Source organism: Uloborus diversus, chromosome 3 (genome assembly GCF_026930045.1).
Source record: "Uloborus diversus isolate 005 chromosome 3, Udiv.v.3.1, whole genome shotgun sequence".
NCBI lineage: Eukaryota > Metazoa > Arthropoda > Arachnida > Araneae > Uloboridae > Uloborus > Uloborus diversus.
Window position 1 is genome coordinate 203,976,431 of NC_072733.1, and position 23,035 is coordinate 203,999,465.

Here is a 23,035-nt window from a genome sequence, read left to right on the forward strand (position 1 = left end):
GTTGCAAGGAAGCCCTTTTCAATGTTAAAGATGTCAACTTAAGTGGAAGACTATCTAATAAATTCGTATTGATTTTGTTAGATGTCTAAAATGATTTGCGTTTTTTTGCACACATTCTTTTTATCATTGTTTTCAGCAACGGTATTGTTTTTCTACTTAAATTGACAATGCTTACCTTATTCAAATCTATAGAGGTCATTAGTATGAGCAAAGCATGATTTAAAAGGCCATTCCTTTTTAAATAAAGCCGGAACCTTCTGGCTCTTTTAAAAAGAAAAAAAAAAGCTTTTTGTAGCCCTGTCACATACAAAATGTATAAATAGAAAATTCATTGGTAAGGTTTTTATTTGTACTCAAGTGTTTCAGTTGAATATGTTTTACACTTGATTATGGTTATATAACAGGAATTCACAGACTTTGAACTCAAATTGGTAGTTGGATTTAGAAGCAAAGGATATTCAATTTGGGAATTCATTGAAAAATTCAACCATTTTGAGACTCCCAATGCCAAAAAAAAAAAAAAAAAAGAAGGCTAAAATGCATAATTTTATACCTAAACTCTCACCATGGACATTGCAGTGGTTGATCACCTGCACTTAATGATTGAGATAACGACATGTGCATAGAATTGTCAGGAAGGCAAGCCACACTGCGTAAAGTAACCACCAATTTTGAATTTGGGAGAATGAAATAAAAAACTATAGGGAAAAAATTACAAAAATACAAAATACAGACAACAAAAATACATTATAATGCTTACTTACCTTCAACTCATACAGTATGTGCATCTAAATGGCTATCTGGATCAGGAAAAGCCCGTTGTAATAGGTTCTGTATTAATGAGGGTTTACTCTAATTTCTTAAATCAATTGGTATTTTTCATAAGAAATGAGCTATACATTGAATAGTACATAAAGAACAACAGAACACAAACGTGTTGAACTTACAATTGTAACACATTGAAATTAACAGCTCACAAATCAACAAAATTTTGAATATAATTATCTGTTATTCTGCTAATATTTTAAAATAAACTTTTTCACCTTAAGACAATGTAAAAATCATATATATTAATGAGACTGAAGAAAATTGCAAGAACATACTTTATGTGGACAAGCAATCGTTCTTGTTAAATCATCTTCTGATAGTTTTCTAGGCTTCATTCTTAAAATGAAAAAAAAGGAAAAATGGCATATTAAAAATTAATTATCAAGATAAAACTCTTCAAGCTAAGCTTAAATATATTCATACTTTGCAAATTCAGCTAACTGTTTAGGATCACTAAGATCCACACCTGGAAGACCACCCTCAGAAGGAAATTTTTTACCCATCATATATTCAGTGTAATCTGGATCAGGCTCTGGTAAAGTAGAATCATCTGCAACAGGAAGAAAGCAACAGTTGTAAGTTAAATAATAAGGCAAGGTACTGCATTATTTTTATTATCAACAAACAAAGATGTGTTAAAATTCTCTGCTGCTTAACCCATCGCTGTCAGTTTCCTTTTTATCAAAACCATCAGCATTTGTGCAAAATACTAACAATTGTAACATTTTGCATTTTTGCCTCCTTAGACGGATCCTTTTGATTATTGCTTTATTTGCTTGTGAACAAAGAAAACACTACAAATGCAAATACGATGACCAGCAACAGGCTTTGGGCCCAGGTAGGTTGGTTCAAGTCAATTTATTTATCCTCAATCAAGATCAATGGCCCTATTAAAGCTATCTACCCTCTTGCTCATTACAGCCTCTTCCAGTAAGCTGTTTCAAGTGCTCACAACTGAACTAAGGTAGTAATTTTTCCTAATTTCCCTGTTAGCATAAGATTTGAAAAGCTTAAAACAAGAATCCCTTGTCCTGCTTTACGTGCAAAATTTTAACCCATTAACATCTTTCATTTTAATAAATTTAAATAACTGAATTGTAGGGTCAGGTGGGGTAAAAAGGGTAGCAAGATATATAGTTTAAAAAACGAATTATTTGAAATTGCATTTACATTTTTTTGAGTCGGATATAAAATGAGCTGTTATGAATTCTATTTCAACGTTATATATTTTTTCAATATTCTTTTTAGTGAGTGGTAACACCTTAAATTAGAGTAGATAAATAAAAGTCACGTGTTGCCTGCTTGAACTTCTATCTCCAGCTCCTGATTTTGAGGAATTTCTATTACGGTGTAATAATATCTTTAGTTGGACATTTTTGTTGCTTTCCAGGGAAGAAACAATAAAGAAATTCTTCTATTTTTCACCTTATATTTTGAAAATGGGCTAAAATGGGTATGCGGTCCGGCTTATCATTCCAGCAAGCTGTTTTTAGTAGACACAGCATGATATTTTCCTTTAAATGAATATTAATTCATTTGTGGTAAATTTAAAATGATTGAAACATAAAAATATGCAATGCCATGATTGAATACAATTAACATCGCTTCATAATAATAAATAAAAATAAGACAGAGGTATACTTATTTTAGGGTAGATCTAAGTGTTTTTTTTTTTTTTTTACATTTTTGGAAGTGAAATGCTGTTTTTGTTCCTGCAGACTCATCTTGCTCTTACTTAATATAAATATATATAGAGAGAGATCTGTGGTCTCCAACTTTTTTTACTTGAGGGCCACATTGAGAATTTTTGAAGGCGAGGCAGGCCAGCAACCCAACAATATTGGATCAAATGTTTCTGTCAGTGTCCCCCCCCCCCCCCACACACACAAAAAACTTTTTTTTTTAATAAGCATTCAGTAGCATGGGCATAACCAGCATTCATGTTAAGGAAGGGCAAACGAAGGCTCAACAAGATGGCAGTTTTTAGCTGCCTCCTCATGTCAAAAGACAGATATCAAAAGTTATAACTCCTTAAAAGTTTTATTGTCTTTGAATAAGAAGAGGGATGAAGGTGGGCGGATCAAGTGATATCTCCCCGAAAATGTTCCGAATTGAAGACTTAGAAACACAGTTTTAGTTAATCTTTGCAGGTGCGGTGATAGTCGGAGGACAGGATTCAAGAGTCCACCTAAAGAGAAATTTTCGTTTAAAGAGAATTGAGTTCACGAAACATAAATTTTCCTCTCTGAAGCACAGTTTGATGAAAACACTTTTTTTCAAAATACTATCATAACATAAATAAAATGTTTATACAAGAAGAAGAAATGATGAAAGCTGGGTGTGTGATGTAGAAGTTTCCTTCCCAGTCACTCAGTCAGCAACACCCAACCCCAGTCTCATTTCAGCCTCCTGCATAACGCAGCAAAACATTATGGTGCTCTGAACTTTCCATCGCAGTGGTTTTTTTTTTTTTTTTTTGAGACAATGGGTGTACCGTGGTATCCCTGGTGACCCCGTGCGACGCCCCTGCATGCACGCACCTTATTGAAAGCTTTCTGAAAATCAATATAAACAACATCTACACACTTTTTTTTTACCTACAGCCATGGTAACTTTATCATAGAAATGCAAAAAATTAGTACCTTTTCTGAAACTAGACTGCAAACTATTAGTCTCAAAAAATTCAGTGGGGGGTTTGGGATAATTTGGGTAAAAGTTATATTTTAGTAAATAATTTGAAAACTAAGCATTTGATACACCTACGAAAACTCTTTCTTGTTTTTTAAATTCAATGGTTTGTTGTAGTGCTTTCAAAGTGCTACCTACTGTTTACAACTACAGTAGACCCTCGTTTTATGCGGGGGTTACATTCCACGGAAATGCCGCATGAATCAAAACCATGTAAATTGAGACCTAATACTAGTGTTAAAATAGGGGTTTGGTTCCCTAGATAGCAAAATACTTCATTCTAGTGATGCCTAATTGTATAATAAGTTTAATGTGTACTTATATCGACTTTTATGCAAAACATGCATAAAGAAAACATAAATTAATTTCGTGTTCTGTTTATAAAGAGGAGCTGGCTTGATAAGTGGAGTCTTTTGGCAGTCATTAAGAATTTTTCGTTGCGTTTGCAGAGCATTAACGCATCCATGATCACATGCATCATTTCCAGGATAGAATCTTCCTTCAGTAACAAATCAGAAAGATCATTTCTATTGTCTAGGAAAGGCTCAAAATTTTTAATGTGAATGTTTCCGGTTGTGCGTCACTGATGTCGGTATCCTCGATGGTTTTGGCCCCCTTTGTCATTCCTAAAAGCTCTTCTTCCAGTGAGTTCTGAACTGTGGGAGTTTAATAACTTTACTTCTGGAAAGTTCTCTGGAACCAATCGCATAAAATGTCTCCAGTGGCCCAAGCTCGATTACTAGCCCGCCAAAATGCAGTTGATTACACGTAATCTGCGATATTTAGGAGTTTGGATTTTGAAAGAGGGGAAAATTTTATCTGTTTGCATTACCGCATCCGCGTAAAACCGAAACTCAACCGTGTAAAATCAAAACTGTGTAAAATAAACCCGAGGGTCTACTGTACTTGAAACCCAGGGCCGTATCCAAGGGGGGGGGGAGGTTAAACCCTCCCCATTGAGGAAAATAATAATAATAATCGACTAAAGAAAAGTGCACATTTGACTTTCAATTAATTTGAATGTTGAAGTTTGTGCACAGCATTTATTTTGACATTCCCTTCAAAGTTTCCTGGCAGTACTTGTTGCAATAAACTGCACAATAAACATAATGAGTTTTAAATCCAAACAAGCAGTAAAATAAATAAATACTAGGACTAGACCAATGCATCTGCCTGGCCATTGCATCGTCACCAATAGTTCGACAATTTAGTCATTGGCATCGGCGGCCGCTAACTTGCAGGAAACATCGGTCCATCGGCCTTAAAAAACTTCGAAAAGCCGATGGAATCGGCCAATGTTTACGAAAAAAGGACCTTCGCTATTTTACTTTTTATACAAAGTGAAGGGAGTGTTTTCATATAAAATTTTTTACTTAAATTTCAGTATGAATTTCTATTTTAGTCACCTCTGAAAGAATTTTTAATATTGCATTCAGGGGCAAACAAGTTAATAACTGCATTGTTGTTTGCAACTGGATGTACATATGTATCTTTCATAAGTCATAAATCAAAAATGGTAAGCTGAAGGAGGTTAAAATTTCATATGTGGGGTCTGTGAACGTCCCAGTTGTGCACTTCCCATTTTGTTTTCAATCGAGTGTTTTAAAAGGCCTATTTAATCATGTTTTTGTGGCTATTAATTACTTATTTCAATGAAAAATTAATATAGTCTTAGACTGCGGATCATTTGGTGATATATTGCCCAATTGCAGACCAACTTGGAAACAAATATGAGATGGCGAAACTGGTTTTTGTGACATCAAAAAATTTTGAAATATTAAAATGACACAAAAGGATTGGGATCTTCAACATCAGAAGTAATTTTTTGCGTATCCCGTGTACAATGGGCACCTCTCCCAAAAATCAGAGTAGGGGAAGGTCGTGTATCTTGGGCACCCCCTGCTATCTCTGTCATTTGGGAAGGGAAATTCGTGTGAACATGGGAAATTGAGGTGCATGTTGTGGCAACATTGCTCCTGTGTTTCGGTCTCCATTTCAGTTTTGTGCAGTAATGTAAGAAACAAGTGGTAGAATGTAAATTTTTCTCACCCAATCACCTGTGTTTTTTAGTGTTTATTTTTTTTTTTAATTCAGTGCTAGATTATTTCTATACTTTGAAATGTGTGCTTCACAATGTGCTATTGGGTTTTCTGTTTTGTTGACAACATTTTAATGTTTTTTCAAAAATATATTGAAAGTCACTAACGTGTACCTTGGGCCCCCGTGGCAGAAAGCTGCCGACACCGCGACATTGTCGCAGAATGAGAGAAATTTTGTGCAGAAAGATTTTGCACTAATAAGGAGGGAAAAAAGAGATAGGGGGAAAAAAGGTCAGCAATAAAATCATTCTGCAGAACAATACCAAAGGATAGCTGTTTCACGGTAAAAAATATAACTGGACTATAAATTAAGAAAAAGGCCTGATTTCCTACGAAAAACAAAATAATTATGATATTTTACAAGAAAAAAAAACTTTGGCGATCGCCAAATCGAGCGATCATTGATGACTGTGGTAATCTGCAACATCGGAGATCGGGAGGTATGGCATGGATAGAAACCAGTTCTAACCAGAACTTCTCTTCACCACTTGGAGCGATTTTAAAGCAACCCTGTGTTGATAAAAGAAGAGTGGCTGTTCTAGCAATGTACATGTTTGTGTTTGTTTGTGTGAAAGACTTGTACCGACTTGCTTTTTTTCACCTCTGTCGAAAAATTAATTTAAGCCTTTAAAAAATTGCTTATTTGCGGTGTCGCAAGTTGCAGCAACAGAAAACAGATGGAATATTTGATAAATTGTGTTCTATTTTGGGCTGACCAATAGTTGTTTAGATAGGGGTGCTTACATGAATGAAAATCTTCTCTCTTTGGAGGAGTTACAGATTTTTTTTCTAAATGCATACTCTAATTAAATTATTTTTTCTTCGTATGGAAAGGGAACTTTTGTTTGCTCCAGTACTTGATTTAAATTCTTTTTTTCATATGAGGGAGAGAGCAGGAGTGCCCACCTGAGGGGGGGGGGGGTCATGGCGCAGACTGAGACATTAAAATTTGTAAGGAGGGGGAGTTATTTTTAGGGGTATTTTTTCATTGGGGGGGGTCTCCGCGATTCTGAAGGGGGTTCGCCCTTGCCCTTAGGGGGGAGGCAGTCCCGGAGTGGAATTTCTTTTTTTGCTTTAGTATTTTAATAAAATCCTATTTTCTTCTGGGGGGATTGGTTGAATTTTCAATTTGTTCTGACTAAAATGTGTTTTTTTAATTAAATTTATTTTCCTTTTGGGGAGAGGGGAATACTTTGTTTCTAATCTAGTGTACAGCATGTATTAATTTTTTTATGGGAGGGTGCCCTTTATTTCTTCATTTTTTCCTCCAAATCACATGCATGTTTTAGTTTTTTTTCCGAACTGTAATGCATATTTTAATTAAATTCATTTTCCTTTTAGGGGAGGGGGATACTTTGTTTTAGTTGTGTAAAATGCATATTTTAATTTAGTTTTCTTTTATGGTAGGAGGAGGGGTGATCCTTATTTATTTTTTCAAATGACATGCACATTTTAATTTTTTTTTTTTGGGGGGGGGGCTCCAAACTGTATTGAATATTTTAATTAAAAATTATTTTTTCTTCGGATCTTATTACTTTGAGTATTGAATAGATGTTGCATCTGTATTTTTCTGGTATTGAGAACTGCAGATAAGTAAGTGCTAAGAGATGAAGACTGAAAATTTAAATATAAGATTGGCATCTCTGTTTAAACAATCACTCCTGCTATAACATAATTTACACTAGCATTGCATACATTTGCATAATAATTTATATTACTTTTGGTTAGATTTGATTTTTTTTTCTCCACTTACCAATTGCTATTACCATGGTGTTAATATTTTTTACCATATAAATTTAGCTCAAGGTCACCTCTTTTTTTTCCATAGCGAAAACTGAAAATCTGTTGGAAGCCCTGATACTGAGCTTTAATGCTTTTCGTTTTCGTGTAAAGGAATTTACCTAAACAAGAAGTTGTGTGAAATTCGTTAATAAATAAATAAATTTTTCGCTTTTGAAATGAACTGCGCTTAAGTTTGTCCATTAGTTCATTTTTCACTTCACGGAACATTCTTGCAGAAAGAAATTAGGTCCAGAAAATTTGTCGCAGAAAGTAAAATAAAATTCTGCCACAGGGCCTTGGGCATCCAAAACAGGTGGGTAAGTGGATACCCAAGGTACAAGTGAATCGATTATTTCAGAAAGGGCATAAGTCCAACAAATGCAGTTTCTCAGGAATCAATAAAAAGCGATTATTTCATTCAAAAATGAACTAAATTCTACAAAAAAATTTACTACTAATTTAGCCACAAGCAGGATCATTACCTCACCTTAAATTACATTTTATTTTGTCACTGAAATTAATTTGAATTTTTTTTTTAAATTTGGACTTATGCCCTTTCTGCAATAAATATCCTGAAAGACTAGTTTAGAGTGATGAAAATGTAAATCAAGTGAAACAGATGTTTCAAACTGATTTATGATAGTAAAAAATAATATAACAAAGTGACAAAAATATTCCGTATTCATAAATACATTATCTTAAGAAAATACATTGTGTGTTTTCCTCTTTTTCTCATTTTGTTTTAGTGAAATAATCAAGTCTGGTGTAAAAAAAATAAAAAATACAAAAACTAACAAACTGAGATAAAAGGCAAAAGTTTTACATGTGTATGAAACTATATTCATCAAATACATAATCCATGGAAATCTTTTTTTCTATCCTTCCCCTTTTGTCTAGTTTCATGTACACCAAGTTTGATGCACATATTAGTATGACTATGCTCCAAATGACACTGAATAATCATCTTGATATTTGTTATTTCTTCCAACAATATGAAAATTTTCCTTTTATACTCAATATTGGCAAAGGCAGTTCAGCCGACAAGTGTTACTTTGCAATATTCTCTTGAAAACTGTCTATAGAAAAGAAAGCCTGAAACCATTCCTTTGATGTTCTATCGAATATATAAACATCATGAATGTTGATAAGTGAAAATATTTGTTGCCTAGTAGAATGTTTCCAAAAACTCAATTTGGGAGATAAGTCCTCTTAAAAAATGAAGGGCACCTGTTTTAGCAATTAAAGATTTCATTGTTTTGAACAGATGTGTGACGGTGAATCTGAATGTATTTTCAGAATTTAATTTATAAGAGATTGGATTTCACATGGTAATAATCTGTCATATTTGCTTAACATTCGTTTTACTGTCCTAAAATCCCGGTCGCAAAGGACAAATGAATGTCCTCTCAGGAAAGTCATCAGCAATTTTGTCAAATTTCTTCAGTGTTTTATTTTTAGAACAAGTCTCCTGCAGTGTTGCTCTTATTTTGACCAGCGTATATCTCACTGAAAGCATACAGTTCTTTTCGCAGTTCATGTCAATACAGAATGAAATCAAAGTCTTATTTATCTGAAAAATTTTTGGGAAAAAAAATTTGAATTTTGACATCTCGAATTCAATTTATGTTTTTCGCAATCACGAGTGTGTATGTGTATGTAGGCGTGTGCGTTTGTGTCAGGCATGAGTGTGATTGTGTGTGTGTATGTGTTTGTGTGCAGGCATGAGTTATGGGTGTGTGTGTGTCTGTCCGTGCTTGCATGAGTGTGTGTGTAGGTGTGTTATGTATGTGTGTGTGTGTTTGTGTCTGTGTACAGGTGTGAGTGTGCGGGCATTTGTGAGTGTGTGTGTACATGTGCAGGCACATGCGTTGTGTAGGCGTATGTGTGTGTGGGATACGGACCCAACCTGGAGACGGTTTTCGCTAGAGGAGCAGCATCATGAGGCCGGTCGACGGTGGTGCTGCAGAAAGAGGCGGGGGAAAATAAAATCATAGACATTAAAAACAGTCAAATGAGAACAATAATCAATGTGATTGCTCAAAAAAAAAACAGAAATTTTAATCTTCAATGTTTTTAAACTTCTTCTGTGCAAATTTAAGTGAACTGTTAATCCTATGGCAGGTGAAAACACTTCCGTTTTTCTGTCTCTTAATTGAGAAAATATTTCAAGCATATTACTCATGCATACCTTGCCCCCTACATTGTGAGGTCTGCAGGTACTGTAAAGTCCCAAAAGTACCCCCCCCCCTATTTTCAAAACAAAACTTGTTAATTTTAGGAGGGGAGGTTAAAATCGAGATTTTTTTGAAAAATTAGCCAAAATAATTGTTTTTAGTAGTATTAGTTTTAGAGTAGAGAAAAGAAATAATAAGTAAATGAGAGTTAATGTTAATGAAGAGTGAGAAAATAATTAAAATCTTTCATACTTTTCTCGTTGTAATAAATTGCACGTGGACGCCTTTTTTTTTTTTTTTTTTGAAGAAAGGAGTTTGCACCTTAAGTTGGCAAAACCCCTATAATTTATTGCTTGAAAATTCATCATGTGCTGAATGTAATAAGGTTATAGTAAAAGAAGCAAAATCTTAATGTTCTTGTTTCAAAATAGAAGCAAAAAATACAATCACTAGCACAAATTCGTAACGAAAATCGTAATTTAGAAAACTGCGCTTCCAAAATTCGCGAACGTAAAAAGAGACAATTCTTTTACTTGATTTTGTAAAATATACATTTCTGATGATCCTAAACTTACAGACTACTTCATTTCTCCTTTAAAAATGGTTATTTTTAAGTTTCGCGCTACTTTTTAAGCAACACGTATCTGAATTGGCGTCGTGTTAAAGATTGTTTATTTTCACAAGTCCGAACAAAAATGCTCCTTCCAAAATGAATAAAAATCATTACAATTGCATAAATTCCTTTTGTAAAATATATGAAAAAAAAAAAAAAAGGCGCCCTTGCAACAAAAGGAGTCTAGACATTTTCCATCCATGGAAACTGTTTTTTGTTTAAATCATTGTGTTTTCTTTCTTTTTTTAGAAAAGAAAACCTGCACAAAGAGGGGAAACTAAACCTCTGTAAGGGCTTTCTAAGTAAAGCAGAGAATGTTATCCTTTATTTATTTATTTATTTTTGGAGGGAGTGGCAAATGAAGATGATCAGAAATTTTTTAGGAGAAGGGGGGGGGGCTATAATCAATAGGGGGGGGGTTACTTTCTGGATTTTATAGTACGTAGATCTGGGCCAGCACACAAGAGTTGATATCCAAAGCATGCAAACAGCTTCACTTCTGAAGGCTGAAACTTACACATAATATCGAAATTCCCAGTATTGCAGAAGTATTCATCGAAACAGAACAAGCATCTCTCGTACTCCATCTAACGCATGCGTTCCACAAAACTTGTAGTGCCAAAACTGGCGATACTTTTTTCTTTTACAGAACAAGAAAATTTTGCTCGTAATCAGAACAGAAAAAAACATGAAAATCCGTAAAATGTCTTTGAAATCTGGAAGATCAGTGACGTGCGCAGAAGCGGTACCCCCATCAACTCAAAAGCAAATAAATAAATAAATATAAATAAAGAAAAGGAAAAGAAAGAAAAATAAAGAGAAAGCAGAAGAAAAGGAAAGAAAATGATAAGATGCGGCTGCGTGAGCAAACCCGACCCTTTCCTTATCAAAGATGCCTTAAAATTAATTTCATTTTCAAAAAAAGATATTTCAAGCACAGAAACCCAAACCTTCTTCTCTTTCATCAACTTCAGAAAAAAAAAAAAAAGGCAACTCTTTTCCTATTCTCATAACATCCCCAACGATAGCTTAAAATTTTGTGGAAGAGTCCTCAAAAACCCATTCTTCCAAAGCTAGTCTAAAGCTGACTTTAGTTTCAAAAAACAAATTGACACTGAAAACCCCTACCTTTTCTTCTGTAACTTCCAAATACTATAAAAAATTGCATTTTGTTGCTTCAGTATTGAAAAGTTTTCTTCAGAAAGCCATCAAGGGTAGTCTAAAATTAGGGGTGGATACAGAAGGGGCATCATGACCCTTCACCCCCCAAACTGTGGACATTATCTATAAACATTGTGTTCGAATGATTTAGAAATAAAATAAATGATTGCAGTAATCCTTTTTAATTCATTCAAAAATTTTAAAAGTAAACATTTGAAATACTTTCTTTCACTATACGTGAAATTAATTAGTAATGTTTTTGCCCTATTATGTGCACTATTCCTGGCTGATTTGGCCAAGCAGGTTCAGAAAATTTCTGCATCCAAAACCGTACGCTCATTTGTAGGGGAAGAGAAAGGGGGTCATTCCTCATCATGACACACTAAAATGGTAGTCTGCATCCGCCCCTGTCTGAAAACTGAGTGTTAAAAACTTTTTTTTTTTTTTTTTTCATGATAGCACCCAGCCTTCCTTCAGGGGCAGCAAAAGTCGCCTACAATTGCATTTTTCAGAGAGTTTAATGTCCAAATTTCCCAGAAAAGCCCTCGACCTCTTAATGTCATCAAAGATGGAATTCAATTACATTCGATCTTGAAAAACACTAAGGAGAGAATTCTCATCTTTTCCTCTAACATTATCAAAATATATTTAAAATTACAGTTACTGATGTCAATTTTAAGAATTTCTTCAGGGGAGGGCCCTGAACATCCCGTCCCTGACTTTTTCCTCCAAATACCATCAAAGAAAAACTAAAACTGTAGGTCTTCAATGCAACAAAATTTGTGCGGGAGGTACCCTAGGAGGTTAGGCTTGAACTGTAAAATTGCGTACAAGCTATACATTTTAGTGCTTTTTTTTTTTTCAAGGGGGGCTTTGTCTTTGCTTCCTTATAGACAAAAAAGTCAAACTCTGTCTATGGTCGTTATCAAACTTATCATAGGCAGCTGGGGCAACAAAAAAATGGAGGGGGGATCAAAGGAGATGGTGGGGGCAGGGAGGTAGGTGGACGGCGCCCTTACGATTTTTTTAAAATTAGGCTATATTATTGGATTTTAAAGTCATTATTGATTAAATAAATTCCTCTAAAAAATCAAAACCCAGCCTCATAAATTTAGACAAATGGCCTCCTAGTAGACTATATCCTCGAAATTCCATTTTATTTTATATTAAATAACAACATGAGAAAAATCTAAGGCACATACTGAGAAAGTCAATCCTTTTTTTAAACACGTAAATCGATTAAAACTATATTAATTTTCAATCCGTCGTTATTTCGTTAATTTGCAACTTAAAAAGTGGTGGGGCACAGCTGTTTGACTTTTAGAAGTGAGGGGCAGTTTTCCCCCTCACACAAGAGCCTGCTATGAAGCTTATTGTGCATTGAATTAAAGCTTGCATTATTTGGAAGGGGGGAGGGGGAAGATGGGTAGGGCGTCCTTGCCAAAAAGCTAGAATAATTGAGTTGCAAACAGGTCGATCATTTTGAATTTTTTTCTGGAGGAGGGGGGGGGGGGGGAAAGGTGTAGACTGAACGAAAATTTTATCGGCAAGCAAGAAAAATCAAGTCCACTTATATGTAAAAGCATTAATTTTCAAAGCCATGGGGAAGGGGCAGCTGCCAACACCTGACCTCTAATGTTTTCTAGATGCAGTGGTATCCCCATTAATGAAGCTCTGTGCACGCCTCTGTGGAAGAGTTGACAGGTAAGATCCACTCATTCAGTACTAAGACTTGTGAATGAATATGCATTTTGAAGTCATTATTTTAATTAGCCCTTAGTTAAGTCCTGTCCGAGGACCCATCAGACAGATTGAAATCTGAAAATCCTTACCACAGTACAGTAAATATATATATCGATATATTACGTTTTTTGTGGAATTGCCCATTTTTAAGAAATTACCTATATACATATTTGGAAACACGCATTATAATAATATAAGAAATTTCAGTTTAAGTTCAATTAGATATTAAATCAGATTGAAAACATGGAGAACAAAAACTTGAACTAAAATAAAAAAAACCTCAGCTTTAAATTAATTTTAATGTTGTAACAAACTTCATTTTATTTCAATGTCGCATTTTCTTCATTAACGATAATTTCTTATTTCACTATAGGAGAAATGGCATATTTGAGACACTTCACATTTTACAAGCTTTTACATTTTAAAACAAATGTACAACTAAATACTAGGGATGGAACGAAGTTTCAGCTTGGCCGAATCATGAGCTGTGATTTGGCCAGAAATTATACCTAATAGAAATGTGTATTTAATTTTAAAATTGTGTGTTTTGAACCCTTGGAGCCAGAATTCATTCAATAATTAATAAAACGTTCATTAGCAATGTATTCCAATGAAAGTTATATATAAGCTTCATATGGGCCACTGACATATTTATATCTTTAACTGCTCACATTAAATATCATTCATGAGAAAAACACAAGAGCTACCAAAATATATTTTGAAGGTTTTGAACAGAAAAAAAAAACGTTAAAATACAGTGGACGAGTTTTAAAATATTGCAATGAATATGCGCACCAGTTGTTCTAAGTGTTTTAATGTAAAAAAAAAAATAATAATCAAGAGATTCAGGATAAATGATATTTAGAATTTAAAAAAAAAAGAAAAAACTGGAAAAAAAGATTGCAAAATACACCTCATCAGTCCAAAATGTTAAAAGTTCTTTTTATTGGGGCCACAAACAGCTTTGTATTCCAAATGGATAAAAATACTAGGCTGTACAAAGCAACCAAAGCAGTCCAGTGGTATTAGAAGAATACTGAGGGTGGGTTTTGCACATTAACCATAATTAGAATAAAAAACAGAGGATAGCCATGAAGAGGCTCCTCGAACCTTGTTCTTTCATTTTGTGTCATCAAAGATAGCCCAGAAGTGTGTTTTTGAAACTTTGATTTTGGAGACATTCCGAGGGAAGTTTCCAAACTCCACTATTGTGTATTTAGGACTTCAATTTCGAAAAACTCCCAGGAGGAGCACACCCAAGTAACCCTTAGAAACGCCCCCTGTCCTGTCCATCATTAAAGATCATCTGAACTTTTGCTCAAGGGCATCACTTCTAAACGATTTCCGGAGGAGAGCCTTTAACTTCTCCCTTCATAACATCAATTGGAGATCATCTACAACAGTGTTTCTGGAACTTCAGGTTCGAAAAATTATCGAACCCCCAAACCTCTCCTCTCATACACAGTATACCAAAGATAGTCCAAAACTGCACCTTTAAAACTACATTATCGGCAAATTTCTCAAACAAGAGATTCTCAGAAAACTCCTCCATTTAATTTCGAGATCGTTTAAGAATTTAACATCGAAAATTTCCAGAAGAGACTCTTAAAAACTCCTCCATCTCATCTCTCCCGTCCACCACCAAAGATCGGCCAAAACTGTGTTTACAGAACTACAATTTTGAAATTTTTCCGATGAAGATCCCCTACCCATCCCCCCTATCATAATAGAAGATAATCTGCACGTGCATTGGTAAAGTTTCAACTTAAAAAAATTATCGAGCGAAGTCCCTCAAAACCCCCCCTCCCCCTACACTATAAAGATTGTAAAATGGCGTTTATTATAAACTACAATTTCCGGGGGAGAAAAACACCCGAACTCCCTATAACTCAGAGAATATTACACTTACGATTAGATTATATATTGCTAACACTTCAATCTTGTAATGATTCTCCTAAAAACCAGAAACTAAAATCTTTCTCGCTCTCTCTGTTAAAATGCGTTAAAAATTAAGGGGCCATCAAACTCACACTCCCCAAGTTTTTAACCTTGCAATGGCCTGCATTTGTTTTATTTCAATTTTCTCCTTTCAATTTTAAAAAAACCCTTAAAGTTGCAAGATTGTGTACAGGGGGGAGGGGGCGGGATTTACTCCTGAGCTTCGGGCCAGTTTTGTGTAATTGTCCAGATCGTTTTAATGGTCCAGTCCAGCCCTGTGTTAGAAAACTGTTCTGCTGATAAATTTTTAGAGCACCTTAATAGGTAGTCAGCGTACATTCTTGGCACAAAATTACTACAGAAATTCGTTAGCTTTGGTCAAGTCATAAATGTGGTGTTGTAAAATGTAAAATAGCAGACCTATAGTTTTTTACAATTTAATACTATTTTCATTAGTAATTTACTTCATGATTTTAATACTGTTTTCGTTTGTGATTTGTTTGCGGGATGTTTTCTTCCCTTGGAATATTGCAATTTGACCCACTTTGCTCTTTTTTGTAGATTATGAGAACTAAAGAACAAGTGAACTGAAAATTATTTTTAACCAGTGTTCCTAGATATTTATTGGTCATCTATTTTTATCTGAATTTTTCCTCTTGACCCCAAGAGGGGGGATGTATGACATAAGTTCAACGTTTTATTAAAACACAACAAAAACCACCTCCTTTTGTGCAAAAAACATCGACTTTTTGAAGAGGGGGAGGGTCAGTCGGTTGACCCCCTTCCCCTTAATGATAGACCAGACAACAGCACCAATGAATTTTTTTTAAATTATCCAAAAGCAATCAAGAATTATAAAATTACAATGCAAATGGATCTTTCTTCTCCTGTTATTTCAGATAAAAAAACAGGGTAGTTTATTTAATTAAGAATTTTGTTAACTTTTTACACTGATTTCCTACTTGAATAAATAAAGGTGAAAACAATGCAACTATATTAGAAAGTATTTTTCATAGCAAATCTTTAGTTTCCATTAGTCAGGACTACATTCAGAGAGACCAAAAGAGAAACACCAATATTTTCACTTTCTTTGTTTAACTGACAGAATGTAAACAATAACAAAAGCAGCCATTTTGAAAAGATGGCGGCGCCCATCATAATTTCGAATTGTCGAGAAACAATACGAATAAATTAATTCAAGGGTCGATAAACTGCGGAATCTTAAGAAACATTAAAAAGCTGATATGAAATGAAAAGAACATGCTAACCTTCGTCCGTTCCCGTGGCCCACATCGTGACAGAAAATTCTCCTTCTAATGTTTTGATTTGGACTTGCTTCTGTTCCCACCTACGCGTGCTTCGTTCCATATCAAATGGGAGGCTGTTTTTCGTTTTCAGTTTATTGTTCGATTTTCGGGACTTTTTATTACGCTTAGAAGACCCAGCAGTCGTTTCTAAAAACACTTCCGAATGAGGCACACTAATAGTGTCATAAGCAGACAAGATTTCTGCATCGGGCACATCTACGTCTACAATTATTTCCTCTTGTGTATGCAGCATACTTTCGTGACTATTGCTGTCCGGCAGCTGTTGCAAATCGATTAAATGTGCAGTGGGGTCGACTGTTTCAACTTGGATTCCGCCGGTAATATCACAAATTTCAATTTCACCGATTTCTGGTTCTATTTCCACAACATCCGAAGAAGCTAAGTGATTAACAATGATCGTCGACATAGTTTGACTCTAAAACACAAATACGAATTTACAAATGAATCATGAATTTTGCAAAAAAGAAGTTCGTACACACATCTGAACGCGAAACTTTTGATCAAAATCATTTAATGATAGTTTTCTTTCAAACGCCATACACAATGCAATGCAACACAGGTACAAAAAAATTACAGTTATGGTAACGGATAGAAAGACTTTTTTTTAAAAGACATGGAAGACAAAGGTTGCGTTCGACGAGCTCGACTGGGAGCGACCGGTTAGTTAATCATGTGACAGCTAATGATCACGTGCTTCAATCAACCAATCAACAGCTGAAATTGGTAACCGGTTGATAACCGATAGATGATAGAACGCTGCGGTTTGTAACCGGTTGCTTACCGGTGCGATTCGTCGAACGCAACCAATGGTTACGTTCCATAGACTAATAATAAGAGTAGACCGAGCTTTCTCATTCTTGCTGATAAAGAAAATTGGTTCATAGATGTATCATGTGACTAGTGGAAGGGCTTGGCGAAGACTTTGGCAGCATGGTTGCTAGATGGCAGCATTATCTATAGTTTGGCACTCGACATGTATTTTAAGACAATGTTTTCATTAAAAAAACTTCCAGGTGCAGAGATTGAACTGTTTTTCTTTTAGTTATGCACTATTTTGACATTAGTAATAGTTTTTGATCAGTTTTCGGCAACTTTTATTTCATTTGGAGCTGTCAGCGTTGGCGTGAACGAATTGGCGTAAACGTTTTGCGTTAACGCAAAAATGTACTAATCGGTATCTTAAATTGAAACTGTAGGTAAAAATCTTACCGTTTGCTGATTCCTCTTGGTCGCTTGCATCTTTTATTGCTTAGAGAGTTATAGAAATTGACTAAAGAAAATGCACAATACTATCTAAACGAAAAACTCACTATATTAACAAAATATTTACAACTTAGAATAACAAATTTACAAATCGGACTCCATAAAAGATCATTCTTCCGTGTTCCATCAATTCTATTTATTTTATTTCGCGCTGGCGTTGATCGTCTGCTACGATCAACGCTCGCTGTTGCTAGGATATCCACCAGTCACATGGTTTGGTTTATGAGCAGCAAAAGGGTTGCCATAGCTCGGTCTACTCTTATTATTAGTCTATGTTACGTTCAGATAGCCGAATCGGTTTACCGGTGATTAACCAGAGCGTTCTAATAGGTTGTGTTCGATCACCGGTTCAAATAATGAGGTCACTTCCAATGCTTTAGCATAAGTTGACGTCACTAGTTGTCACGTGATCAATGTACCGGTTGAGCTCATCGAATGTAAGCATAGAGTAATAACCGATTAACTGGTGGCATCATTTTCCTATTGGTTGATGACCGCCTCAGGCAAGGTTTCTTCTTAACATGGAGGCTAAGTTCGGAAACACCTCTCCGGTCGCACCGCGCGGCTGGTCAGGTTGCGGTAATGACATCTCTGGAACTTTTCTGGTTATCCGGTGGAACAGCTGTGTTTCTGAACGCTTGTGGCTACATCGCGGTAGTTTTAATTCAGCAGCAAACGACGCTCTCAAAGGGGTGCATTCGGAAACACGGATCGGTCGCCTCGGTGCCACCGCAAGCGTTCGGAAACGCTGCGGTCGTTTTTTGCCAGTCGACTTGGTAGCAACCTATCGTACCGCAGTCTAGAAGCGGTTAGCGAGGTCACATACGTCACATAGTCTGTGTCGGCCGATCCGGTAGTTTCATGTTTTGATCGTAACGCACGTGACTTTCCCCATCACGAAAGTTACACTTTGCTGCTGAACTAGAACTACCGCTGTGTAACCACAAACGCTCGAAACACAGCTGTTCTAACAGGCTTTCTAGAGAAATCCCAAATACGTCATAACCACAACCACCCCAGAGACAACCACAAATGTCTCTTAGACATCCAAAAAGGTCCATGACATATCCAAATATCCATTGGATTTGCCATACAGCTGATGGATATCCATATCTGGTTATGTCTATGGATATGGATTTCTGGTATATCTTCAAGACATCCAAACGGTTACATGTTTTGGATGTGGATATTCGGATAGCTTATGGATATCCAGATTTTGGATATGGATTTTTGCAAGTCGTCTAGCTATCCAAATTTCTACATGTTTTAGATATAGATATTTGGATAGCTTGTGGATGGCTGTTCAGTAACCTGAATGTTTAAAAAAAATATCCATCTAAGTCTCATTTATGGATATCTGCTAGATATTTGACTTTTGGATATTACTTGATTTGTTTATATTCCAGGTCTCTGTGGCAAAATTCTTTTAATTTAAAGTTTTGGTGATTTGAGGTGAGTTTTTTTTTTAATTCATTTCCTTTTAAAATGTGGTGAACTGAGAAAACTAACACTTCTTCTAAACTTCATTGTTTATCAACAAAATCGCGATCGCGATACGGCGTGAGTTCGGTGGTAACAATTTTGTACTGGATACTTTTCTTTGCTGTAACTACATGAATTAATATAGCTATTTTCTTTTCTCAGATAAGTGTTTCAGATGCTGCTGATTTTGTGTTTTTCACATTTTAGAACATTTGTTGGTCAGCAAAAGTTAAGTGTTTGTATGTTACCTACCGCTTTTCCGTTTGATTTGAATGTCGGCCATTGCTACTTTGTTTGCTGTTTTAAAAATTTAGTGGAGTATTAAACTGTTTTGAAGTTTTTCTTTTCTTTATTGGTATGTTTCTTTGTTTCTGGTAAATGTTTTTTTTTTTACTCAATGATAATTTTTTCACTAATGAGGAGTTAAGTTCACAGGTACCCTAACTTTGATTTCTGTTCGTGTATGTTCGATCTGCATTTCTTCCACAATGTTAACTTTTCATTTTTTTAAACATAAAAATCTATCTTGCAAGTAGGCTAGGTATTAACTTAGATTTCTTTGCATGTGTTGTGTTACTTTGTTGAAAAAATTAAAACTCTAAAGTTGTTTTGTGGAAATGTTTAAGGCTTATTTTCTAGAAATTTTTATGTTCATGAATGTTCAGTTTAACCATTCGATTTAAGCATACGTTCCCCCAAAACATCTATCTAGTTTGTTAATTTTTACTTCCAGCATTTTGGGCGCCGGGAACTTTGGGCGCCGAGCATATTGTGCCCAGTATTCCCGGGGCCTAAAATGCTCGGCGCCCAATGTTTCCGGCGTCCAAAATGCTCGGCGCCCAATGTTCCCGGCGGCGAATTTTGAAACGCTCTCAATGCTTATGTTACGGTAGCTACCGGTTAGTTAACCACGTGACAGCTAATGATCACGTGCTCCAATCAACTGCTTAGAACGGTAATCGGTTGATCATAGAACGCTGCGGTTAGTATCAGGTAGACCGGTGAGGTTCGTCGAACGGAAGGAATGCTTGCTTTCGCCCAGCTCAACTGGTAGCTACCGGTTAATCGATCACGTGACATCTAATGATCACGCAGCGGTTAGCAACCGGTTACTCAGTGGTCGACCGGTTAGGATCGCCGAACAAAACCAATTACAGTACATTGCCGAAATGAGAAATAAAAACGAGCGCGTTCTATTAAACAGCATGGTGACCTGGATACATTAAAGCAACCCCGAGTAAAATGTAAACAGAGCCGCCCCTTTAAATTGTGAGGAAGAAATTGCAATGCGAAATATTGCTGTTTAAAGTTTTAGTTCGTTTCAATTTCACGATTTACTGTTTTTTGTGTTGTGAAATATTTCCATTTTCGTAGGGTTTCTTCTGAATCTTAATTTATTGTTGTTATGTTTGGAACCCTTTCCCCCAACTACCAATCACTTCTGAAGTGCTCCAAATTCAGAGTTAATTACAATACAATATGAATAGCAACCCCTTCTGCAAGTTTTCCGGATTTTTCGCATGCCATGAATGTAAGGGAAAAAACGGAAACGAACAAGTTCAAAGTGTGGAAGAATAAGAATGCACTAGCCAAGGGCACTCACTTTGGCTCCCCTCCCCCCTCTAACTTAACTATCACAGGTGCTATGAATTGAAAGTCAATTATACAATATTTGCTGTAAACTTCTTTGATAGGGAACATTTTAATATAATTAAGATTTTGGTGCAATCTGCAAATTGTTATCAATTGTCAGTTCATTCAGGCAAAATTAACAAGTTCAAAAAAAAAAAAAAAAAATTTAGAGCTCTGAAAATATTATTATCATTAGCATACAAATGAACTCGCAACTATTAGACTATAATGATTTAGTACAGTTAAGGAGTGACACAAGCTCGGAGCATAAAACAATCGAAATGGAAAAGCTTACAGTTCCTGGGGCCAATGACTACTGATTGCGAGTAGTTGGTGGTAGCCAAACGTGTCATTTTAATTTTTTCTAGGAAATGGGGGGGGGGAATGTGCAAAGGCACACACTAGTCGCTCAAATTCTCACGAGCCCCACAGAGCATAGAAGCAGTGACTCAACATCTTCCCACCCATCCTTTCCCATTTTTATTTATTTTTTTTTAATAAAACTAAAAACTGAGACAGATGAAGGTGAAATTAAATTAAATGAAAAGGATTATATTCTTTCCTGAGATAAAATGTATTTCTTAGATCATTAAATGGTAGTATTTTTTACAAATTTTCTCACGACATTTTTATTGTTAAAAAACTTTATGAAATAACCAAAATCTTCAACATATTGTTCAGAGAAAACAAATAAATTAAAACATCAACAACATAAGAGAAGCGCACTCAGATTGTATTTCAGTTACTTTTCTCAAGTATATAAAAAAAAATCAACAGTCAAAGAAACTCATTTTGAAACAGCATGTATTATCTACCATGTTAAAATCTGTTCTGCGTCTCTTTCAATGTGAGTTTATTGCGAATGTTTACAGCAAGCAGAATTTTCCAAACATAACAACAATACAGACGTAAATTAAGATTCAGAAGAAACCCTACGAAAACGGAAATATTTCACAACATAAAAAACAGTAAATCGTGAAATTAAAACGAACTAAAACTTTAAACAGCAATATTTCGCATTGCAATTTCTACCTCACAATTTAAAGGGGCGGCTCTATTTACATTTTACTCGGGGTTGCTTTAATGTATCCAGGTTACCATGCTGTTTAATATTACGCGCTCGTTTTTATTTCTCATTTCGCCAATGTACTGTAATTGGTTTTGTTCGGCGATCCTAACCGGTCGACCACTGAGTAACCGGTTGCTAACCGCTGCGTTCTATTTCAACCGGTTACCGTATTAATATGAAGCACGTGATCATTAGATGTCACGTGATCGATTAACCGGTAGCTACCAGTTGAACTCGGCGAACGCAAGCATTCCTTGCGTTCGACGAACCTCACCGGTCGACCGGTTACTAACCCCAGCGTTCTATGATCAACCGGTTACCAGTCTAAGCAGTTGATTGGAGCACGTGATCATTAGCTGTCACGTGGTTAGCTAACCGGTAGCTACCGTAACGTAAGCATTGAGAGCGTTTCAAAATTCGCCGCCGGGAACATTGGGCGCCGAGCATTTTGGACGCCGGAAACATTGGGCGCCGAGCATTTTAGGCCCCGGGAATACTGGGCACCATATGCTCGGCGCCCAAAGTTCCCGGCGCCCAATAGTCGGCGCCCAATCTGCGGCGCCCAATCTTCCTAGACCGAGATGCTCTAATCACAACGCGCGTAGAATTTGATACACGAACGGATTGGCCGAACCATACCACGTGATCTCGCAAACCAAGTCGAGACCCGAAATGGGAAGATTGGGCGCCGACTATTGGGCGCCGAGCATTTTGGGCGCCGGGAACGTTGGGTGCCGAGCACTTTGGGCGCCGAGCATTTTGGGCGCCGGGAACTTTCAGCGCCGAGCATTTTGGGCGCCGGGAACTTTGGGCGCCGAGCATTTTGGGCGCCGGGAACTTTGGGCGCCGAGCATTTTATGCATTGGGGAAATTCGGAAGCTGCCAAAACGGTTGGCGAGAATTTCGCAGTGCTGCTCTTTGCGGAGCGCAATACTGCTTATGCTCTGCTCAAGCGCCTCTGCTTGCAACCTGTCCGTTTGAAAACAAAGTTCATTGTAATAGTCGCGATTGTCCTAAAGTTCTGTATTTTTAAAACTCTTTTCTTGTTAAATAACATGACATTTTTTGTAAATATTTTTACTTCATCATTCATTGACAGGGCCGACGACAAGGGGGGCAGAGGAGGCAAATGCATAGGGGCCCGGACTCACAGAGGCTGACAATATTTAAAACATCCCCGTGCTTAAAATGTACGCTCGTTGTTAAAAATTTAAATGACAAATAAGGTCAAATGC

At 36.1% G+C, this 23,035-nt stretch overlaps 1 protein-coding gene across 2 annotated transcripts in view; it reads right to left on the minus strand.

The window, feature by feature from the left end:
• The window catches only part of LOC129219391 (transcriptional repressor protein YY1-like), a 31,732-nt gene extending 14,815 nt beyond the window's left edge, over nucleotides 1-16,917 (minus strand). The window contains exons 1-3 of one of the 2 annotated variants that reach the window (XM_054853778.1): nucleotides 16,295-16,917; nucleotides 1,252-1,378; nucleotides 1,104-1,164 (exon numbers count right to left, since the gene is read on the minus strand). In XM_054853778.1, the coding sequence (XP_054709753.1) occupies nucleotides 1,104-1,164; nucleotides 1,252-1,378; nucleotides 16,295-16,760 (654 nt within the window). In that variant the 5' untranslated portion in view covers nucleotides 16,761-16,917. The remainder of the gene's footprint in view (nucleotides 1-1,103; nucleotides 1,165-1,251; nucleotides 1,379-16,294) is intronic. The other variant, XM_054853779.1, reaches the window with a different exon arrangement.
• Nucleotides 16,918-23,035: the final 6,118 nt, after the last annotated feature.